Source organism: Panthera onca, chromosome B2 (genome assembly GCF_046562875.1).
Source record: "Panthera onca isolate mPanOnc1 chromosome B2, mPanOnc1 haplotype 2, whole genome shotgun sequence".
NCBI lineage: Eukaryota > Metazoa > Chordata > Mammalia > Carnivora > Felidae > Panthera > Panthera onca.
The window spans coordinates 114,132,992-114,157,027 of record NC_138343.1 but is presented as its reverse complement, the minus strand read 5'-3'; the positions used below and the strand labels follow the sequence as shown (position 1 = coordinate 114,157,027).

The following is a 24,036-nucleotide window of genomic DNA, read 5'->3' as shown; positions in this document are numbered from 1 at the left end:
TATAAATAAATATATATTTTATTTATATTTATTATAATTATTTTCTCTTTTTTAATCAAATTACTTCATACTTTCCTTATTTCCTAAGGAAATTAACTCTTCTGTAGCTGATATGTTCTGTTTTATTTTCTTTTTGAACTTAGTATAAATGGCATCGTATAGTAATAGAAATAGTGTTAGGAAAGAGTAAGTTTACTTATGTAAAGTATTAAATTATTTAATTTTTCTTCTTTTTTATAATTCATGACTCAGTTTCCAATTTATCAGTTGAAATAGATCACTTTGTATTCACATAAATATATATATTAAAATAGTTTTGGTGTATAAGACAATTTATAAAGATCTTAGCCTTTTTGAAAACTAGCTCTTGTTTGGGGAGGAATCGTGTGTACTGTGAAAAATGGTCATTTCGTATGACAGTGCCCTCTGCTGTCATCAGTGCAGATTGCATTAGGATACTACATTTGATTCTGTAGGAGGAAGGGTCTTGGCTTTATAAAGGACAACGTGAGATTAATTTAAAATGTTCTATGTGTGAAAGGATTAAATACTTTTCTCACTTTATCCTGAAATACAGGTATTTGTGTAATACATAATTCAAATATGTAATTATATATGTAACATATTTAAAAGTACATGTTTAAATATATAATTTAATACATTTAAGGAATTCTAAGTTATATGTGAATGTGCATTATTATACTTAAAAAGCCTTTATATAAAAGTAAGTACAAATTAAACTTTATAGATATCCTCTGGAAATAGTGCACTCTTTCATGTAGAGCCTGGTGTTCATCTTTAAGCATTTTTTAGACTTTTGCATTATCCTTCATAGTCATTCCTGATCTGTGTTTGGGTGTAGTTAGGGTTTAGGACAAAAGGCAAAATCACAGGGAAAACAATCACAGACTACTTAGTCCTTTAGTACTGCTAGTTTGCCTTGTTTGCTGTCCCCTAAATGAAGGAAGTGTTCTGTGTCCTGGGGTCTTGCCCTCATCAGATAAATCTAGTAATATACCTGCTACATTCACCTTGCCAATGCAGACATGTTCATCTGTGGATCAACTACTTGGTATATACAGGCCCTCATATTAAATTGCATTCATTTGAGTCATTCATTAAACATGTTTAGCACCCAAGAGACTTGTATGCCTTAGGATTTTGTTTCATTTTTCTAGTAATGTAGTTTTACCTCATTTTACAAAATTGTTGATTCACAGTTGACAAGGAGTTGAAAAACAAATGGTAGAAACTGATCCTTCACAATAGAATTTTGAAAAGCATTGTCTTCAGCTGTTCAGCCCCTTTTAACCTACACACCGAGAACAAAAGCTCTTAAAGGTTAGAGGCTAATAGAGAGTATTGCATACTGAACTACCTTACTAGCCACAGTTACAAGGAAGCCGTAAGTCAGTATAAGTGTATAGCTGATTTTCCTCCCAACTTTATCAGACCCTTGTCAGTTATTCTCTATGACAAATTGCTTTAATTATTATTCTAAAAATATCTATGTGTTCCAAAAGAACACCAAAAACTTTCATAGCATTCTTTTAAAAGATAAGTTCCTTCCTTAGGGTTATATGTTTAGCTTGTTTAACTTTCTTACCTTGGAGAATTGCCTAGAATTCACTCAACTAAGATTTTCGTCCCTGTTGCTGTTACTACCATGGGAAATATTTCAGAAGATGAGAGATACACTGGATGTGAATATTCCAAAGAAATTAGCTCATGCAGTATTCTAGCATTATCCTGCCCTCTGCTCCCAACCCTGTAAGCACCCGTTGCTGATACTTATAACAAATTAATATTTCAGAATAGTTCAGAAACATTCAGGTCTACTTGGCATATGTAGACCCTTATATTAAATTGCACTCAACTGAGTCATAATTTTCATATAAAACATTCTTAGAAAAAATGGCTTTTAAAAAGCATTTTAAAAAATGTTCATTTATTTACTTTGAGGGGAGGAGGGCAATGAGGGAGGAGAGAGAATCCTAAGCAGGTTCTGCACTATCAACGCAGAGCCTGATGTGAGGCTTGATCTCACGAACCGTGATATCATGACATGAACCAAAATCAAAAGTCAGACATTTAACCAACTGAGCCACCCAGGTACCCCTTAAAAACATTTTTAAAAGCAAAGCATTATGAATTAAAAATTGGCATTCCTCAGTGCTTGGAATCTGGTCATTCAGAGATTATGTTTCTTTTTTAGTTACAAAATTGATGTAGGGAATAAAAAGCTAGAACTGTGATAAAATGATTTGCTTCTAATTTTTTGCTCTGTCTTGACTAATTAAAATATTTAGATTGCAATATAAATTAAGAAAATACTTATTTGCGTTATTAGTTTTCTATTGCAGCCATAACAAATTACCACTGATTTAGTGGCTTAAAACAGGATCGGTTTGTCATCTCACAAATGTAGAAGCCTGAAGTCCAGCTAGGCCAACTGGTTTCTGTAAAGCTGGTCACACAAGGCCCAAATCAGGATGTTGGCTAGACTGGAGACTCTGGGAGAATCCACTTCCAGGCTCATCCTGATCACAACTGGCAGATTTCCGTTCTGTGTACTTGTAGGACCCATGTCCCTGTTTTCCTTGCTGACTATCAGCCAGGGACTGGTCCTTACTCCTAAAGGATGTCTGCATTCTGCATTCCTTCTCATGTTTTCCATGTGGCTCCCTGCAGCAGCGGCGGGTTGAGTTTCTCTCATACTTTGAATTTTTCTCATTTACCTTACTCCAGTTGGAGAAAGTTCTCTGCTTTTAAGAGTTCATGTGGTTAAATTAAGAGCCCATTCAGATAACCTCCCTCTTTTAATGTATGTAATCTTAATTACATCTGCAAAGTCTCTTTTCTTGTGTAAAGTACACATGCACTGGTTCCAGGGATTAGGGCGTGGACATCTTTGTGGGATCATTCTGCCTACAACATATCGGCTTGGAATAGAGAATATAGGTCTCACCTTTCACCTCTTTGAGGACCAATGAAAATTGGTAACCTTGTTATTCTTAGTTACCTTTGTAAACTTTTTAGTTTTTAAACTTTTGTTTAGATACTGTTTAGAAAACTTTAATAATGATAGTTCCTATATGTGACAAACTGATAAAGTTTCACTTATACAAACATTATTTTAAGTGTAATTATAATATGGTTTCTTAGATTGGTTTTAAGCTCAAGATTCCAGAATGTGTTTTAGGAGGTACTTAGAACACGCATTCCTTTATTCTACTTTCTGTCTTATTCCACCTCATTCAAAAAAGGGCGGAAAGGAGAAAGAGAAAAGAAAAAATCCCTCAAAACTACCCTAGAAAAGAGAAAATGACAAAGTCCAACTGCTTGGCTTTTAGCATCAATTTTTATCAAGTAAGCATGTAAATATTTTAATGACATGTCTAATATTTAATTTTTGTTATTGAATTTGGTGCAAGACAGAAACTAGAATTGGGTTTTTTGTTGTTGTTTGTTTTTTTCTGGTTTGGAAATAATTACAAACTTACAGAAAAAGTTCAGGAGTGATACCGAGAATTTCCCTATATCATTCACTTAGATTTACCAGTTTTTGACATCTTAATGTTTTGTTTTTATTTTCTATCTCTCCTATATGAGTATGTATGTTTATATATATATGAATGTGTGCATATTTTTCCTGAGAAATTTGAGAGTAGGTTACAAATATCTTGCCCTTTTAATCCTTTACACACATACACACACAGAGACATGCACATAACTATATATATTGTTAAGAACAAGAATCTGGTCTTACATAACAACAGTACTGTTGTCAAAGGCAGGAAATTTAACCTTGATGCAATACTTTTATCTAATATACTATCTATACACCGATTTTGTCAATCTGACAATAATGTCCAGTGTAGCATTGTTTTCCTCCATTGCAGGTTCATGTACTGCAGCTAGTTGTCAAGATCTCATCACTTTCCTTTAATCTGGAAGAGTTCTGTAGCCTGCCTTTGTCTTTCATGACATTGACATTTTAAAGAAAACAGGCCAGGTTTTGCTTCTTGTTTTTTAATAGATTGTTTTTTCATCTTGAGGATTTCTGATATTTTCTCATCATTTGATTCAGGTTATGTGTCCCTGGATACTATCTCTGCAAAAGTGATGTATTCTCAGGGTATCACATCTAGATGCATACAAGTGGTTTTTCTGCCCATCATTAGTGATGCTGACTTTGATCATACTGTCCAAAGTGTTTGGTTTCTCCACTATAGATGGCTTTTTCCTGCCTTGCCAACTAATAAGTAATCCTTGAGGGATGCTTTAAGACAAGTCTAATACTGTGTTTTTCACCAGACTTTCTCCACTAGATTTAGCGTTCTCTGATTACTCTTTCCCAAGCCATCTTTACTATGATGGTTGCTAATTTGTATTTTTCTGACCCTGTCACTCCCTTGGTATGTATCAGTTGTCATTTGACTCTAAAGAAAAGCTCTCCTTTATCCCATTCTCTACGTGTGTGTTGTGTGTCTGTGTGTGTATATTTATCATCAGTATGGGATAATAGATTTCCTCATTTTCAGCAGTTTATGATTCATTACTGTCCTTGATTGTTTTGATGCTTAAATTGTCCCGGATTTGGCCAGCGGGGAGCTTTTTAAGCTGGCTCACATATCCTTTTGATGTGCTCCATCATTCATTCATTCATTCATTCATTCATTGGTTTGAGTACTTCCTTAACTTTCTGAGTACAGGCATCTTACATCTTCCTCTACCTGACCCTAGATTCAGGCATGTCTCATAGGAGTACTTTTCTCCCTTCCTCTTTCCCTCCCCTCCTTTCCCCTCCTTCCTTCTTTCCTTACTTTTAGCATTGGTACTTTTTTGTGTGTGTGTTTATTTCTGAGAGAGAGAGAGAGAGAGCAGGGGAGGGGCAGAGAGAGAGGGAGACACAGAATCCAAAGCAGGCTGCAGGCTCTGAGTTCAGCACAGAGCCCGATGTAGGGCTCGAACTCACGGACTGCTAGATCACCGACTGAGCCACCCAGGTGTCCCAGCACTGGTTCTTTAAAGTAGGGAATAGTATTTTTAAAAACCAAGATCTAGATGCCTGGTGTTCTCATTGCTACTGGCATCTTTGTGGACTTTTTTAGCAAACAAAGCTAGGCCATACATTAATTAATCCATTTATTTATTAGAGATCATGAGTTTATCCTTGATATCTCCCAGTGCAGTCTGTTCTCACAAAGTTTGGTCTTCTCCCATTCCATATTGTATCTCCTGCACCACTGGTCCCCTGGCTCCCAGTTAACATCACCATATTTATTCATTTGCTTGATCTTATTATATGAGGTAGTTTTAGAATTGTTGTGTCTATACCACTATGAAAAGTGAAACTACCTAAAAGAGTTCAAGATTTGCCTCTTAGTGTTTGTTTTTTTCCCTAGACTACAGATACACAGATACATAAAGCACTGCACTGTGTTCAGAAGTTACTTAAATTAGTTCCCTGATGTTTTTCCTTCTTCAATGTGGTTATGTTATTCATTTAAAATGTTAGTTCATTTAGTTTTTGTTTTCAGTTTTCAGTGTTTTTTTTTTTTTTTCTTCCTGTCCTTCTTGATTGAATTTTATGTTTTTAATATGTACTCTGTTGTAATGAATAACTGTGTGTACTTTTTCGGTGTTATTAATGTTATATCTTAAGGATAGATTCTAGAAGTACTGCTGAATCAAAGGTTAAATGAATGTTTAGTTTCATTAGATATTGCCAAATTCACTTCCATAGGGAATAGACCATCCTTACATTTTCTATAGTCTGTTTGACTTAGCCTTGCCGGCAAAGGCTGCTGTTAAACAGCTTTTGAATTTTTGTTAGTCTAATGGGTGAGGGTAGTATTTCAGCATAGTTTTAACGTGCATAATTCTCTTAAAGTTAAATTGGTCACATTTTCATATGGTTAAGAACCATTTTTATATCTTTTTTGTGAATTATTCATGTTTTGCTTATTTCTCTACAGGATATTTGGCTTTTTCTCCCTTAATTTTATAAGTTCTTTATTATTTTTTTTAAGTTTACTTATTTATTTTTGAGAGAGCAAGCTGGGGAGGGACAGAGAAAGGGAGAGACAATCCTGAGCAGGCTCCACACCATCAGCACAGAGCCCAACCTGGGGCTTGAACTCACAAACTGTGAGATCATGACTTGAGCCAAGACCAAGAGTTGGCCACTTAACCAGCTGAGCCACCCAGGCACTCCTAAGTTCTTTAATATTAAGGATATTTGTTATTTTTGATGATATATTTTTTATATAATTGTCCAGCTTGTCTTTGTGTCTTTTGACTTTGCTTATGTTTTGTTGTTTGTTTTTGCCATGCAAGTGTTTATTGTCATCGTGTTTATCCATCTTTTTATTCCATTTGGATTTGAGTACTTTTTAAAAAGCCTTTCTGTATGTTCAGGCTATAGAAGAATTCACTCATGTTTTCTTCTATTACTTGTATAGTTTTGTGTTTTATATTTATATATCTAATCCATTTTTTAGTTTGTTTTTATGGAGTGAGTAATGAATCTTATTTTCTCTTTTTTTCCAAATAGCTATCCATTTGTCTCAATACTATTTCTTTAAAAAGGCCTTCTGTGGATATAACTGTCATATCATATACTTATTATATACTGGATTTATCTTATGCTATATACTAGATATTATCATATACTAGATTTCCACTTGTAGTTGCATCTGTTGATAATAGATTTGTTCTGTTCCATTGGTCTGTTTGACTATTCATGTACCAGGATTCATGTACTATTTTTATATATTTTTAAGTATGTTTAATTATTTTTAATATGTTTTAATGTCTGATAACAGGGCTGGTCCCTGCTCATAGCTTTTTTTTTTTCATTATTTTCCTTGCTATTCTTGCATGTTTATTTTTTCTGTTGGACACGTCCTATCAATTGTCTACCTCCAGAATAAAAACAGGTGTTGATATTTTTATTTGACTAACATTAAATTTATCAACTAATTTAGAGAGAACTGACATCTTGATAAAGTTGAGACACATACTAAGAACAGGAGATGTCTTAATATTTAAGTCCGTTTTTATGTCTCTCGGAGTTTTATAATTTTCTTAATAGATTTTAAAAAATATTTAAGTGTAAGTATATTTCAAAGTATTTTGCTCTTGTTGCCGTTGCAAACTGAGTTTTCTCTTCCTTTATGTCATCTAACTTCTTATTTGTCTATTGGATGAAGGTTATTTTTATGCTAATTTTATATGCTGCTAACTGAATTTTTCTGTTGACTTGGTTTTATCAATTCTTTAATTTTCTTTTTTTTTTTTTTATGCTTATTTTTGAAGGAGAGAGATAGAATGTGAGAGGGGCAGAGAGAGAGGGAGACAGAGAATCCAAAGTAGGCTCCAGCGTCTAAGCTGTCAGTGCAGAGCCTGACATGGGGCTCGAACTCACAATCTGTGCGTTTGTGACCTGAGTGAAGTCAGTCACCCAACTGACTGAGCCACCCAGGAGCCCCTGATTCTTTAATTTTCTAATTGTACTACAGAGATACTTTTGCTTTGTCCCAATTATTATTTCTCTGATAGTTTTTTATTCTTATTGTTATGGTTAATACCTACAGTACAATATTAAACAGTAGCGAGAGATTTGCCATCCTTGCTTTGTTCCTGACCTTTGTGGACATACCTCTATTGTATCCCCTTTAAGTAAGATGCTAGCTTTAGGATTGAGGTTTATATTTGTATATAGATTCATGCTGAAGAATTTTCCTTCCGTTTTTAGTTTTTCAAGAGTTTTGAGGTACTGAATTTCATCCAAGGACTTTTCAGCATCTATGAAGATAAATGGTTCTTTTTATACCTATTAATATGATTAATTATAGTAATTGATTTGTAACCAGTTAAAGTATAAGCCCCTTTTAGAGTGTATGATTTTCTTAATATGGTGTTCAAATCTATTTGATAGTAGGATTTTTGCTTTGATATTTATATTTGTTATCTATTTTTGAGTAATAAATCTCCTTAAAACTTACAGCTTAACACATAAACATTTATTATTTCTAGGGATCAGGCGTATGTGTGTGGCTTGATTGGGTGCCTCTGGCTTAGGGTCTCTCATGAAGCTATAATCAAGATACCCAGGAACCAACTGAGGGAAGATTGATTTGAAGCTTACTCAAGTGGCTATTGGCAGGCCTCAGGTCCTCACTGACTATTAGCTGGGGATATCAGTTTCTTGGGCTTGCCTGGACTTGCCATGGGGCTACTTACAACCTGGAAGTTTGTTTCCTCCAAATTGAGGGTTCTGAGAGAAAGAGAATAGATAAGATAGAAACCCACAGTCTTTGTAACCTAATCCTGGAACGGAACATCCCATGTCTTTTACTGTATTGTTTATTAGATGACAGTCACTAGGTCCAGTCCAGTCAAGTGGAGAAGATTACATACACAAGGGTGTAAACACCAGGGGGGGCAGTGATCATTAGGGATCATCACAGAGACTGCCTACTAAAATATACCTAAATAATATTGGTCTAATTTAATTTTTTTGTGCTATATATATCAGATTTAGGTGTCAGTGTTATACTTCATTAAAAGAATTGGGGTGTTTCTTCATTTTCTATCTCAAAAACAATATATGTGGCATCAGAACTACATGGTTTGTAAAGATTTGGTAAAATCTTCCTGTGAAACTATCTGGGTTTGGTACTTTTTTGCTTTCAATGAGTCCAGTGGCATTATAATTCTTTTGTTTTTGTAGTTCTTTAGTTTTGTTATTTGCTTGGAGGCCCTGAGTTTTCTCTATGAAGTCTAGTGCTTTATTAGGATAAGTCTTAGAATTGATTCTTTATAGTCAGTTTCCCCAGGTATTGAATGAACCCTTTCAATAGGTAAATATTTGTTGTTTCATTTCCAGTTATTCATATATTATGTCTTCTTTGCCTATTTCTCTGACTCCTTTTTCTTTTTTTAATGAATTTCATTCTCTGGGTTGTTTTCCTGTTTTTCTTCAATGTCCTGTATTAAATTTTTATTCACGCTTATTCTTTTATTTCTTTTTTTGAGTTCAATCAACTTTCATTTATATTATCTCCTAGCCCCTATTGTTTGTTTTTTTTTTTTTTTTTTTTTTTTGGGGTATGTGTGTGGGTCCATTTCTAGTCCTGTTTTTTAAATTTCCTTTTTTCATGCAACTGTGCTACTTGAAGATACTGAATTCAGTTTGGAATGACCATTTTTCTTTCATGGGTTTTCTCAGGGAGGGAGGTGCTTTTCATCAGCTGAAATGTTTGAATTTACATGTTCTGCTTTATTCTTACAGTAGCTTTTTATAGAATTAGCTTGATATTTTCTATTTCTGAATAATTTGTGGCTAGGATCCCTAATTTGAGAGTGCCAGCTTCTCACAGTTTAGTTTTGAATGGATGCATTAGTGATACAGTGGAAATGAGAGAGGAGTTGGCATGATTTGTATCTCTTTTGTTTTTACAGAATCTTTATTTTTCCCCTCTAATTTTTTTCTTTTATTTCTCTGAGGGTTTCACCTCTTCTCTACTTATCTGGGTCTTCTTTGGAAGCTGTGCTTATTCAAACTATCAATTTTAGCCTTTCTCACTTTCAGATTCCTTTTCTATAGCCAGTCCTGTGAACCACCAAATCCCCAAGTTGTACTCAGTATTTTAGAACATAGTGTTAGATTTTCTCATTCTGGGGGTGATTTTGACTGTACTTCCTCAAAGTCTTCCATGTCCCTCTCCTGTTTTACATGGATTTCTTAAGCCCCCTCTTTATCACTTTGTGCCCATCGGCTTTCAACGGCAGCAGGAAATCGTTTTTGTAATTTGGTGTTTATTTCCGTACCTGATAATTTCAAAGATGTAGTATTCTCTGTCTCTGAGTAATCCTGTTGGCATGGTTTTCTTTCACTCCTTGCTAATTTTGTAATTTGGGGGAGGATGTGTGGAGAGATTAGGAATCACTTGGCAGCCATTTATCTTCCAGACCAACTCCTGAAATTTTAGTTTTTAAAACTTAGCAGATTTATCAGTAGAGTTTTCCAAACATTTAGGAAAGAAATAACATCAATATTACATACATTCTTTCACTGAAAAGAAGAAGTTATAATTCCCATCTCTTTTAATGAGTGTAATATTTATTCCAAAACCTAGAAATGACATTATAAGAAAGCAAATTATAGCATATAATATATATATTATATATATATAGTATATATAATATATATATATAATATATATATATATATATAGCATATAGCATATATTATATATATGTCAATCTCATAAACATAAATGTAGAAATCCCAAACAGAATATTAAAAAATTTAATCAAATGATAAAAATGATAATGCATCACGACTACAAGGGGTTTATTCCCAAAATGCAAGGTTGGTTTAATATGCCATATTAACAACAACAACAAAGGGACACAGATCATTACAATCTGACAGATGCAGAAAAAGCATTTCACAGATTTCAACATCTATTCATGATAGAAACTCTTAGCACCCTAGGTAGGAACTTTCTTAGTTTAATAAAGGACATTTACAAAAATCCTACAGCAAACATCTCATAATGATAAAAATATTGAGGGGCACCTGGGTGGCTCAGTCGGTTAAGCGGCCGACTTCGGCTCAGGTCATGATCTTGCGGTCCGTGAGTTCGAGCCCCGCATCGGGCTCTGTGCTGATAGCTCAGAGCCTGGAGCCTGTTTCAGATGCTGTGTCTCCCTCTCTCTGACCCTCCCCCATTCATGCTCTGTCTCTCTCTGTCTCAAAAATGAATAAATGTTAAAAAAAAAATTAAAAAAAAAAATATTGAAAGCTTTCCCTCTGACATCAGAAACAAGGACAGTACTGTCACCACTTCTGGTCATCATTATACTAGATATCCTAGACAGTTCACTAAGGCAAATTAAAGAAGTTGTAAGGATTGGATTATAAGAAATAAAATCTTATTCACATATGACATCATTGTGATCCAAATGAATACATAGCTAATGTATTAGAACTAGTAAGTCAATTTTGTAAGTTTGTTGGCTTCAAGGTCAATAAAAAAGCATTTCTATATGCCAAGCAGCAAACAAATAAACAACAAAATTTAAAAAATAATACCATTCAAAGTAGCATTAGGAAAAAAAAACCTAACGCCTAGGAACAAATCAAAACAAAAGGTATGTCAGAATTCTGCATTGAGAGCTAGAAAACATTACTGAGAGAAATTAAAGAAGACCTAAATGGTGGAATAGAAATATACCATGTCCATGGAATAAAAGACTCAATGTTGTAAAGATTCAGTTCTCTGCCAAAATAATCCACATAATCAATGTAGTTCCAGTAAAAATTCCAGCAAATTGGTGTGTGAGTGTGAGTGTGTGTGTGTGTGTGTGTGTATGTGTATGTGAATTGACAGCCTCTAAAATTCATATGGAAATGCAGAGTACAAAGAAGAACTAAAGTGGTCATGAAGAACAAAGTTGGAAGGTTTAAAATACCAGAGAGCAAAGTTTAAACTACCTGTTATGAAACTAAAGTAATTTAAACAGTCTGCTATTTGTACATACACGGGTAGAAAAATTGACCAGTAGAGTTCAGAAACAGATCCAGAATATATGGTTATTTAATCAAAGATGAATGTGACACTTTTAGTACGTTAGGAAAGTATGGTCTCAAAAAAAAAAAAAAAAAAATTAAAAAATTAAAAAAAAGGAAGGAATGGTCTCTTTAGTGAGTATATATATATGTGTACAATCAATTCAAGATGAATTGCAGGTAGAAAAGTGAAAGGTAAAACAGTGAAGCTATTTGAAAGAATACAGGAGAATATCTGGTCTTGAAGTAGTCAAAGATTTCTAAAACAGGACACAATAATCACTAACCATAAAGAAAAAAATTGATGAATTAGACTGTATTAAAGTTAATCAAAAACATAACTTCTATCAAAAACATATCTAAGAGGATGAAAATGCAACCTGCAGAGTGAGAGAAGATTATCTCCATATTTATATCTTACAAAAGACATAGCTAGAATATATAAAGAACCCCTTCAAAGCAATAAGACAGACAATCCAGGGGCACCTGGGTTGTTCAGTCTGTTAAGCGTCCTACTTCAGCTCGGGTCATAATCTCACAGCTGTGAATTCAAGCCCCACGTCTGGCTCTGTGCTGACAGCTCAGAGCCTGTAGCCTGCTTCAGATTCTGTCTCTGTCTCTCCGTCTTCTCTCTCCCACCCCCTCAAATATAAATAAACATTAAAAAAAAAAAAAAAAGACAACCCAGTTAAAATAAATGGACAGAAAACTTGAACTGACTTTTCAGAGGATATCTGAATAGCCAAAAAAAAAAAAAAAAAAAAAAAAAAAAAAGGTTAAAAAGCACTGAACTTCATTAGCCATTAAAGAACTGAATTAGAATCACTACTTTTCACTGTGTTCCCACAAGAAAAGCTAAAATGAAAAAGATGGAATATATCAACTGCAACTCTCAGAAACTACTGATGGGAGTGTAAGTTGGTACAATGGAAAATGCCCAGTATCTACTAAAGTTGAATGTTACATACCCTATGTCACAGTAATTCTCTTTCTGTGTATATGTGGTTGATAGAAATTATGGCCTTCCCTAAATGTCTATATCCTAACCCTTGGAACCTGTGATTATATTACATTATATGTCAAGGGGGAATCAAGTTGCTGATGGATGGTGGACTTAAGGTTGCTACTCAGCTGACCTGAAAATAGGGGGATTATTCTGGGGGACTGGGCCCAGTGTAACCACAAAGTTCCTAATAATGCTAGAGGGAAGCTGAAAAGTTCCAAGTCAGAAAAGGAGGTTTACTGACAGAAGCAAGATCAGAGTTGATGCAGTGTGAGAAGGGTTTAACCCATCAGGGCAACCTTTGAAGATGGAGGAGGATGGCCATGAGCCAAGAATTGTGATCAGGCTCTAGAAACTAGAAAAGGCAAGGAAATGGGCTCTCCCCTAGAGCCTCCAAAAGGAATGTAGTCCTACTGAAATCTTGATGTTAAACTAGTGAGACTTGTTGGACTTTAACCTACAGAACTGCAATAGATAACTAATGTAGTATAAATGCAGTAGAAATGCCTACAGTTGTTTATCTACAGACACATACTAGAATGTTCATAGCAGTACCATTCATAATAGCTAAAAATAGGAAACAGTCCTAAAGATCCTTCATCAAATGGAAGGGAGAAATCAGAGTAGACAGAGTTAATTGAAATATCTTAATGGTTCATGTCATCACACTATGATAGTCTGATGAATTCATTTTCAATATAGAAATTACCTGCCAAAGTGATATTGACCAATTTAAGACCAGTGTTGGGTAGTCAGGGTGCACTGTATTTTGAGATACTAGACATAAAATGGAAATATTACTTCATGCAAAAGTTTACTATTTGATTAATATATAGAGTATTTATTAAAATTTAAATTGTGGGGCACCTGGGTGGTTCAGTTGGTTAAGTGCTGACTCTTGGTTTCAGCTCAGGTCATGATCTCATGGTTTGTGGGTTCAAGCTCCCATGTTGGGCTCTGCACAGTGCAGAGCCTGCTTGAGATTCTCTTTCTCTCCCACTCTCTCTGCTCTTCTCCCTCACATGCCCACTTTCTCTCAAAAAAAAGTTAAATTGTGCATGGAAATGATTCTCACCAACTTCAGGATATTAGCTGCTGCTGGAGACAGAAAGAAGTCAGGAAGAGAAGGCAAAGGGATGAGAATAGAGTTCAGAAATAAGTGTGGCAAAATGTTAACATCCTTAAAATCTGGGTGGTGGGTACATGAGTGTGTTATTTTCTGTGTATTTGAAATATTTTGTAATTAGAAAAAGTTCTTAACAGAGTACAGGAATTAATATTGCATTAACTGTGATATATACCTTTTTTTCCCCACATTCAGTCAGGCCTTAATTAGATTTCTGTAACATGTTGTTCTTTAAAGTGATAGCAGAGAACCAATCATGCCTTTATATTCTGGTTTCACTAAGTTAATATTGGAGAAAAAAGTCTTGTTTGGGGTTCTGGAACTTTGTAGGTGTAGTGTCTTCATTTCTGAAATCTGGATTCCTTAACAGGTATTAGAGTCCTTTTAACATTCACCTAAAAGTAGTAATGCTATAGTTCCAGCAAATCCTCATTTTTTCTTCCTTTTTTAAAGAAGAATTTAACATTTATTTTTGAGAGAGAGAGAAAGAGCAAGCAAGCGAGGGGGGGTGGAGGGGCAGAGAGAGAGCAAAAGAGACACAGAATCCAGAGCAGGCTCCAGGCTCTGAGCTGTCAGCACAGAGCCCGTTGCGGGGCTCGAACTCATGAACTGCAAGGTCATGACCTAAGCTGAAGTCAGACATTTAACCAACTGAGCTACCTAGGGACCCCTTATTTTTTCTTCCTAATGGAGACTGTTTTCCCCATAGAGTCTTTACTCACTAACAACTAGAACAATGGAACAAAAAGAATCCTTGGATAGTTAGCAAAAGAAGGTGAAAGGTGAGAAGTGGGTGATGGTGGTGGTGGGAGCTACCTGTTGCAGGGCTGTAAGAAAAATGTGTGAGGGCTGGAAAATTAATAGCACAGTGGAATGCAAGGAAAGTCAGGCTAAGTACTTCTATTATGCATTTAGGTGATGTAGTGGACAGAATAGCAGCACCTCCCCCCGCAAGATGTCTGCCCACATTTTGTTCTTCCTCAGAATTTGTTACACGTTGATCCGTGAACAACATGGGTTTGTATTACATGGGTCTACTTATACCTGGATTTTTCACAGTACTGTAAATGTATGTACTCTTCCTTATGGTTTTCTTAATATTTTCTTTTCTCTAGCTTACTTTATTGTAAAAATATGTAATACATATACAAAATATTTGTTAATTGACTATGTCATTGGTAAGGCTTTTTGGTCAACAGTAGACTATTAGGAGTTAAGTTTTGGGGGAGTCAAAAGTTATACATAGAGTTTTGACTGTGTGGAGTCAGCACCCCTAACACCCATGTTGTTCATGTATTAACATTTGACAGAAGAGAACTTGTGGCTGTGATTAAGGTTCTGGACTCTAAAACAAGGAGATTATTCTGGATTATCTGGGTGGACCCAATCTAATCATATGAGCCTTTAAAAAATAAAGACATGAGGCAGAATGGAAAGTCAGAGAGATGAGAGGCATGAAAAGTCTTTGAAGATGGAGAAAGGGGACCTCAAACCAAGGAAATGCAGGTTGTGTTTAGAAGATAACAATTCCCCAACTGAAAACCAGCACAGAAATAGGGACCTTAGTTCTAAAATTGCATGGAACTTAATTTGGCCAACAGTCTGACAAAGTTTGGAAGTATATTAGTGTCTAGAGACACCGAAAGGAAAGCAAGTCTTGCCTACATGTTGATTCAGCCTTGTGAGACTAAGCAATGGATCCTCGTTGAGCCATGGTTACCCAGACTTCTGACCTATAGAATTGAGGTAATTAGTGTTGTTTAAGCCACTGAATTTGTGTTATAGCATCAATAGTAAATAATACAGGTGATGATATTTTAAAAATGTGCTTTCTGATTATAACAGGATATGTGCTCATTCTAGTAAATATGAATCACCTGGGGATTTTACTAAACTACACAGTTCTGTTTTCATAGATCTGAGGTTAAGCCTTGAGATGATGCTGATGTTGCTGGCCCACACAACCACACATTGAATAACAAGATTCTAGATTATCTTTAAAATATAGTAATGTGTAGAGTAAAAAATTAAAGTTGTTATCATCCAAAGATAACTAGCATTAATGCTGTGGTGTGATTTCTTCATGTCTTTTTAAAATAGACATTAATTTTCTATTAAAAAAATTAGGATCACATGGTATATAGTTTAGAAAATGGTAGTGTTCCTGTATTATTAAATTAAATATGCTTGAAAACATGAATTTAATAAGTATAAAATATTCCATCAATATGGATGTACTAAAATATTCTGCTTTGGTTGTTTCCAACTTTTCTCCATTATGATTAATGCTATGATAATTACCTTATAAATAGTGCTTTTCCACATTTCAGATTATTTCCTTAGAATAAATCCTGCAAGTAGTTCAAGTACTTAACCAAAGGATATGAAGATGTTCTAACTTTTTCATCCAAAGTGCCAGGTTATCCTTCAGGAAAGATTCTGCCAATTTATATTAATACCAGCTGTATATGTGTGTCTGTTTGAGAGCATCCTGTCTTATAGGAGTATAATCTTTAATTTTTCATAAATTTTTTTTAAAGTTTATTTATTTTGAGAGAGAGTGAGGAAGGGAGGGCAAAGAGAGAGGGAGAGAGAGAATCCTAAGCAGACTCCACGTTGTCAGTGCAGAGTATGATGCAGAGCTTGATCCCATGAGATCATGACCTGAGCTGAAATCCTAAGTCAGACGCTTATCTGACTGAGCCACCCAGGTGCCCCATGAATATAATCTTTTAAAACAGCTTTTCTAATTTTGATAATCAAAAATTAAATTTTATTTGAATTTGCAATTTTAAAGGTTTTTGGTAATTCATAAATTTTCACATTCATTGGTGTGTGTGTGTGTGTGTGTGTGTGTGTGTGTATGTGTATGTGTGAATTGTCTGCATTTTCTTTTCCTGGTTTTCTTTGGAAGATCAAAGATTTAGCTGTTTATACAGAATGAAAAACATTTTTATTCCTATATCTCCCTAGTGAAATAAAATTCTCACCTATGCAGTTTAGAGTCTGCCTAATTTGTTTCCATTCTTTAACATTGTTTTCATGAATGTAAATAAACCTTAACCCAAAGTATTAGCATTTCTAGCTGCTACCCCTTAGTTCAAGGTGTATTACAAAGAAAGGGAGCTGTAAGCATGCTTGTCCCAAGGGAGCTAGGTAGGTAGTAACCCTTTTCTTATATAAAACGCAAAATATTTATACATAACATACACCCACTTGCAAAGAGACAAATGTGCATGCTTGTGTGCACGCACTCATAGACACACACACACACACACGCAATATCCCAGATCTCAGAATAATTACAAAGCAAACTCCATTTTTGATGTGGCAGTGCCTGTTCTCTGAATATGAGATATCTACCTCCGGAAGCAGTCACATTGCCTGTGTTGGCTTGTTTTGTACTTACCAACATTATTAGGTGGAAATTCTTTAGATCCTGTAATATCAAGAAAATTCACCTCTGAGCAGGCTAAGATTACTGACTGAATATTAAAATCAGAGTTGATGTCCCAAAATATTTTCACATACATGAATACAGAAATTCACACATTCAACCATATACTTTCTTATTCAGGCTGTCTCTGCATAAAATAAATGGAGCCTCATGAGGCCAATCACTCGAGGGTAGGAATCCTGAGAATAGGGGAGAATCTTTGGGTTCTTGCCTTCTCTTTTCCATAATATGTCAAGAGATGTGAGGTCAGGTAGAAAGTAGGAGGGAGAAGGTGCCAGGAAGATAAGTACCTGTGCAAACAAGTGCTTATGGTCAAGCCTGGACTTTAAAGTATTGTGATCAGAGGTGCTGTTGCTAATTATATACGTTTTACATACCACATTTCCACATGTCACCACAATTTGCTTTATTGGCTTTGGCTCTTAATATGCACTGTCAAAGGACTAGCAGTTTCTGGCACTAGACCAAAGTTTATTTAAATTGATGATTCCAAACTTTAAATTTATGACATCATATTAGTTTGTAATATGAATGTTTTCTTTAAAACTTTAAAATATTTATGCTTTTACTTATATTACACAGTATTCCTTAAGCTAATCTTAGATATATGTCTATTTAAAAAAAAAATCAACTTGGAGTCTTTTGCTTCAGCCTTATCTGTAGTAGAGTACAGTTATTCTGCCTTTATCTGGAAATAAAAATTGTAATATAGGGGCACCTGGCTGGCTTGGTCAGTGGAGTGTGTGACTCTTGATCTTGGGGTTGTGATTTGGAGCACCACATTGGGTGTAGAGATTACTTAAAAAAATAAAACCTTTAAAATAATTGTATATATTTTGTAGTCTTGTTAACAGATTTGAGGAAGGATAGTATACCATCATTTGCTGGGCTTCATGGTATAAGTATAGTTCTTTTACTTTCAGTACTTTAAGGGTCAAGTCATTTTCATCCAGGAAACATGATACTACTTTACTAGCAGAAACACTACTGTCATTTGTAGTGACCTATCAATGCAACCAACTTAATAAAAGCTAGTACACATAGAGTTTAATATATGTCAGGCACTGTGAGGCTACAAAATATAAACAACATTTATATTCCAAATAAAAGTATAAATAATACTGTTCTCTACTATGGATGTGGCTGAGGCCAATGTCACACTTTTTTTTTTTTTTTTTTTTTTTTTAAACAAATATGGGTGCCTGGGTGGTTCAGTTGATTGAGCTTCTGACTCTTGATTTTGGCTCTGGTCATGATCTCATGGTTTGTGGGATCAAGCCTTTCTCTCTCTTTCTCTCTTCTCTCTCTGCCCTTCCCCCCGCTCGTGTGTGCTCTCTCTCAAAAAATGGATAAACTTAAAAAAAAATCACAAACACAGTCACTCCTCTAGGACTTTATTTAAATGAATTGTGGCATACATATTGTAAACACATTTCGTATATTAACTTAATATTCATAATAATTCTATGGCATAAGTACTATTATCATATCTATTTTATAAACAAGCGTACCGAAGCCCAGGGATTTTAAGTAATTTAATCTTCCTCGTCCTTTTTATACTGTGACTTCTTCTGTGCTGTATTTTACAGGGTGTAGTATGCAACCAGTCTATTGGGAAAGCCTGCAGTCTGGCTCAAGTCTATGCACTTCACATCAAAGCCTAATTGTCTCCCAACACAATTATTTGTTTCTCAATTCTTTATTGCAGAGTTCACTAAAAGTACCGTTATTTAGAAATAAACAGTTCTTAAAATGTATAACTTTTACTAAAAAACTTATTTAAGAAAAATTTAATTGTTTTAAAATTGTTTTTCTTGAATACGTTTGTTCAAAGGCCTGGAACTTAGCAGTCAACTTATTAGAAAGTACTAGCACATTGAACAGTCCTTTCAGGTGTCAGGACTGACTTTGTAACACCTGCCACCGGTGTTAGTTTTTCTCATTACGGGTAGTTTACTGTTGCAGCCATACAATAATGAGGAGTGTTATCTACCTTTGATTAATTTCCTCATCTCCTGTCTGAGGTGTCACAGGAGATTTTGAACATTGCCAATAATAATTATACTAATAGAAGATACTTTTAATTCTTTTGTCAAAATAAAGGAGTTTAATGTCATTTTATAAATTGAGTCTGCTGTAATTCATCAGAATTTTAAGATTTAGGTCTTCCAGTTTTCCATGTAGATTATTCCCTACAGTAAATTACATTAACAGGTGGAATAACTGCATCTACATTCTAGAAGTAATTAATTAGTGTATAATCCTGTAAGGTTGATTAGGAAGCTGTTTCTATTTTTGGATATATCTTGTTGATTGGACATTTTCCTTGTAGGTTATGGTTATCAACATTTAAAGTTTTATGTTTAAATGTTAATTTTTGGGTTAATGGTCTTGTGTAGGTTATCATCTGAATGTTCTGTATTTCTCTTTCTGTTAGAGTAAACTACCTTGTGTTCTTTTGCCAATAATTTTTTTGGTAGTATTTACTAATGTGTATTAAATGTTGGGGCACCTGGGTGGCTCAGTTGGTTAAGCATCCAACTCTTGATCTCTGCTCTGGTCATGATCCTACTGCTCATGAGTTCAAGCTACACCTTGGGTTCTGTGCTGTTAGAGCCCACTTGAAATTCTCTCTCTCCCTCTCTCTCTCTGTCCCTACCCTGCTTGTACATGCTCTTGTGCTTTCTCTAAATAAATAAACTTCAAATGTATATCAGTACACAAACAGATCCTAGGCATATGTAAAAAAATGGATATTGGGGTGCCTGGGTGGCTCAGTTGGCTAAGCCTCCGACTTTGGCTCAGGTCATTATCTCATGGTTTGTGAGTTTGAGCCCCGCCTCAGCCTCTGTGCTGACAGCTCAGAGGCTGGAGCCTATTTTCGGATTCTGTATGTCTCCTGCTTTCTGCCCCTACCCCGTTCACACTGTGTCTCTCTCAAAAAATAACCATTAAAAAAATTTTTTTTAAATGGATGTCAGAGTTTGATCACAACAGGTAGGTTTTACAAAGATTACCTCAAGATTTGTTAGAGTTGTAAAATATGATTCAAAATGGCATACCTCATCTTGTAAGATATGGCAAAGGAAAAAAAAAATACATGGTATAAAGTTGGATTCTTCTTTAGAAGCAGAGAATTCCAAATACAAGCAAGCTTACATAGATAATAACTTTTATTGTCATAAACTCATCTACATTTTCCTAGCATTTGGGCTTTAACCAACTTTTATATGTTCAGCTGAATCTAAATGAATTTATTTCCGACATAATCCTTTTCTGTATTGTAGGCACAGTTGAGCCAACATCCGTGTCAATTCTAGGATATAATTTAGAACCACGACGTACTCAATTTATGCTGTGAAAAGTTTTATCGAGTTGTGTTCAGTATTTTTAAAAAATTTAATGTTTATTTTTGAAGGAAAGAGACAGAGCATAAGCGGGGGAGGGGCAGAGAGAGGGAGACACAGGATCCAAAGCAGGCTGCAGGCTGTCAGCACAGAGCCCGATGAGGGGCTCGAACTCACAAGCTGTGAGATCATGACCTGAGCTGAAGTCAGATGCCCAACCGACTGAGCCACCCAAGTGCCCCGAGTTGTGTTCAGGATTAACAGCATTCCTGTCTCTAAGACTATTAGACATTATTTCTATGATTTCTATTCCACTTTAATTTTTGACATTGTTTTCTGTTTATTACAACAAGGCAAGTACTCTCAGTTTTGGGGTTAGATTCAGATTCTTAGGAGATTTGTTCCTTCTTCCCATTTAAATTCATTGAAAACTGTTTTCAGGGCTGTTTGCCTCTAAAAGCAATTGTTCATAATTGAGGCAGATTTTCCCTTGTAGGAATTCACAGCTGTGAAGAGAAAGTTCTCTTTCCCAGTGGGTTACTAAATAGGCTTTTGTGAGAATTTACTGGAATATTTTTCCTGATGAAAGAGTCAAAGACTAAGAGTCTGTTGTTCTTGGTGCTAATAGAACCAGAACACCTGCAGCTGAGCATTTACACTTTGGAAAGCAGAACTAATGTAAGGTCTTCTTTTATGTAGGGAGTAGTTTGAAAGCAATAATTTTTCTTAAAAAATTACAATTCAGACATGATCTTTGTTCCAAATTAGAGGTTTTAACAGTGAAAGCTCATTGAAGTATGCAGTCAAAATAAAACTCACATACAGCATTTCCTATGTAGTATAGCTTTGTGCATTCTGCTAATGTACACATATTTAATTGGCAAACATGAAGCCTTTTACTGTGTCCACGGATTTGTGTTAATACTTCCCTTTCTTGTTCCACTTTGTTTCTTAATCACCCAATTCATAAAAACCCCATTTGGGGAAAATGCATCCCTGCTATAGGAAATCACTACTCAACCCAAGCCACTGTCAGCTTTCTTAATGGCATCTGTTTCCATCCTAGTCTCGCTTCTCTGTGTACTGTGAGGTTAAGAGCACACATAGTGAGCTAACCTTCCTGTGTTTAAATTTTGGCTGTTACAGTGGCATGGCCTTGAGTTGAGCTATTTATTTCATCTCTAGGTGGCTTCAGTTTCCCTCTGTAAAATGGATATTACTGTACCTCATATGCTTTTTCCATCCATATCCTCATTGTGTAGTCCCTTGCCCCATTTTTTCTTTATAACACTTATCCCCACTGGTTCTATATCGTTCAGTATCTTTCTCTCCTAACAGGAATGTAAACTCAGCACAGGGTTTTATTTTGGTCATTGTTGTAGTCCCACACCTAGACAACCTGGCATAGGTGGTGCTTAGTAAATACTTGCTCAAAGGCTATATATAGATGCTGCGTTAAGAACCAATGTTTTCCTGACAACTACTGACCTTACTTTTATTATGCACCTTTTTTTTTTTCTTTTTCCCATGGTATGACCCTGACATTTCCTACTCCAGTATTTTTACTTAATCCAGGTTTTCTCATTAGGCCACTATTCACTTTTAAAAGATAATCTGGGCTTTTAGAAATAAAAACTAAATTCTTATTTTGCAAAGTAAAGGATAAGCAAGCACAGTGAAACTGCTGATACTATTTTCAAAGGGAAATATTCAGTACTATGTAGTAAATTGAACTGTATACTTATCCAGATAGTTTGAACTTTTAGTTTTTAATATAACAGATCTACCTACCTATAATGATCCATGGACATTTCAGATCAGATAATGAATAATACTTTGAGTAAAGCACATATACTTACAGTTACATATACTTAGTTACAATTAAGTTTTCTTTTTTCTTTTGCAGATTAATGACGCCAGAGAGTGAGATAAGATTTGTCCAGAAAGAGATGGGTATAATACCAAGCTGGGGCGGTGCTACCCGACTAGTTGAAATAATCGGCAGTAGACAAGCTCTCAAAGTATTAAGTGGGGCCCTCAAACTGGATTCAAAAAAAGCTTTAAACATAGGAATGGCTGACGAGGTCTTGCAGTCTTCAGATGAAACTGAATGTCTAGAAGAGGCACAAGAGTGGCTAAAGCAGTTTATCAAAGGGCCACCAGAAGTAATTAGAGCTTTGAAAAAATCTGTTTCTTCAGGTAAAGAGCTTTGTTTTGAGGACGCATTACAGAATGAAAGAGACCTTTTAGGAACAGTTTGGGGGGGACCTGCAAATAAAGAGGCTATTGCTAGGAGACGAAAATTTGATACATAATTTTTTAAAGTATGACGTACTACAAGAAAAACTCCAATAAATTAATAATTATAAAGTTAAATATTAACTAGGAATACCAGAATTACTTCGAAGGCTACACTTAGTATTTGATTTAATAATTTTTTAATATCTGAACTCATTGACCTAGTTTTCAGTATATTTGGGTAATTATCAAGTAATGTAGAACATTTGGTTAAAATATACAACACTTTTGGCTTAAAAATTATCAATTCCATAGTAGTTCTTAGCCTGTAACAAAAGACCAGTTTTTGAGAGGAAAAACCTCTCCACAGAACCTATTCCTGGGTTATTTTTCATGGTGTCTGTTCAGTCTTATCTGGAAATAATTTACAAAAATAACAGTGAAATTTGCACTAAAGAACAAAAGTGGAAGAGGGGTCAGGGAACAAGATAAGAAAAGGTATGATCATTTTCTTCTGCCTTAATCAGCGGTAATAGGTAAAGAATTGGGGAGAGGTGCTTGGCTGGCTCTGTTAGTGAAGCATGTGACTCTTGATCTTGGAGTTGTGAGTTTGAGCCCCATGTTGGATATAGAGATTACTTAAAAAATAAAAGAATGTTTAAAAATAACTGGAGGAATGCCTGGGTAGCTCAGTCGGTTGAGCATCTGACTCTTGATTTCAGCTCAGGCCATGATCTCATAGTTCTTGAGGTTGAGCCCCCTGTCCACAAAGAGCCTGCTTAGGATTCTCTCTCCCTCTCTCAAAATAAATAGATAAACTTAAAAAATTTGGGGAATTGGGGCACTTGGGTGGCTCAGTCGGTTAAGCGTCCGACTTTGGCTCAGGTCATGATCTTGCAGTTTGTGAGTTCAAGCCCTGCGTCAGGCTCTGTGCTGACAGCTTAGAGCCTGGGGCCTGCTTCTGATTCTGTGTCTCCCTCTCTCTCTGCCCCTCCCCTGTTCACGATCTCTCTCTCAATACTAAATAAACGTTAAATTTTTTTTTAAATAAAAAAATAAAATTTGGGGAATGGCTTTTTTTTCCTATGGCTCTTTTAAATAAAAATGCTCCCCACCTTACCACCCTACCAAATTTGGAGCCTTACTGCATATTTTAGTTTCTATTTTAAATGATCTACTAAACAACCATAGCCATCATGTGGAAAGTCTACTGACTCTACAAAATTGGCCATGCATTTGTATGCCCTGGGATTTCCGAACTAGTAAGTAGTACTGTTT

General features: G+C 35.3%; 1 protein-coding gene across 4 annotated transcripts in view; it reads left to right on the top strand.

Moving 5' to 3' along the window:
• Nucleotides 1–23,772, top strand: part of ECHDC1 (ethylmalonyl-CoA decarboxylase 1) — a 48,028-nt gene extending 24,256 nt beyond the window's left edge. For all 4 annotated transcript variants that reach the window (XM_078447286.2, XM_078447287.2, XM_078447290.2 and 1 more), the window contains one exon: nt 22,427–23,772. In XM_078447286.2, the coding sequence (XP_078303412.1) occupies nt 22,427–22,835 (409 nt within the window). In that variant the 3' untranslated portion in view covers nt 22,836–23,772. The remainder of the gene's footprint in view (nt 1–22,426) is intronic.
• Nucleotides 23,773–24,036: the final 264 nt, after the last annotated feature.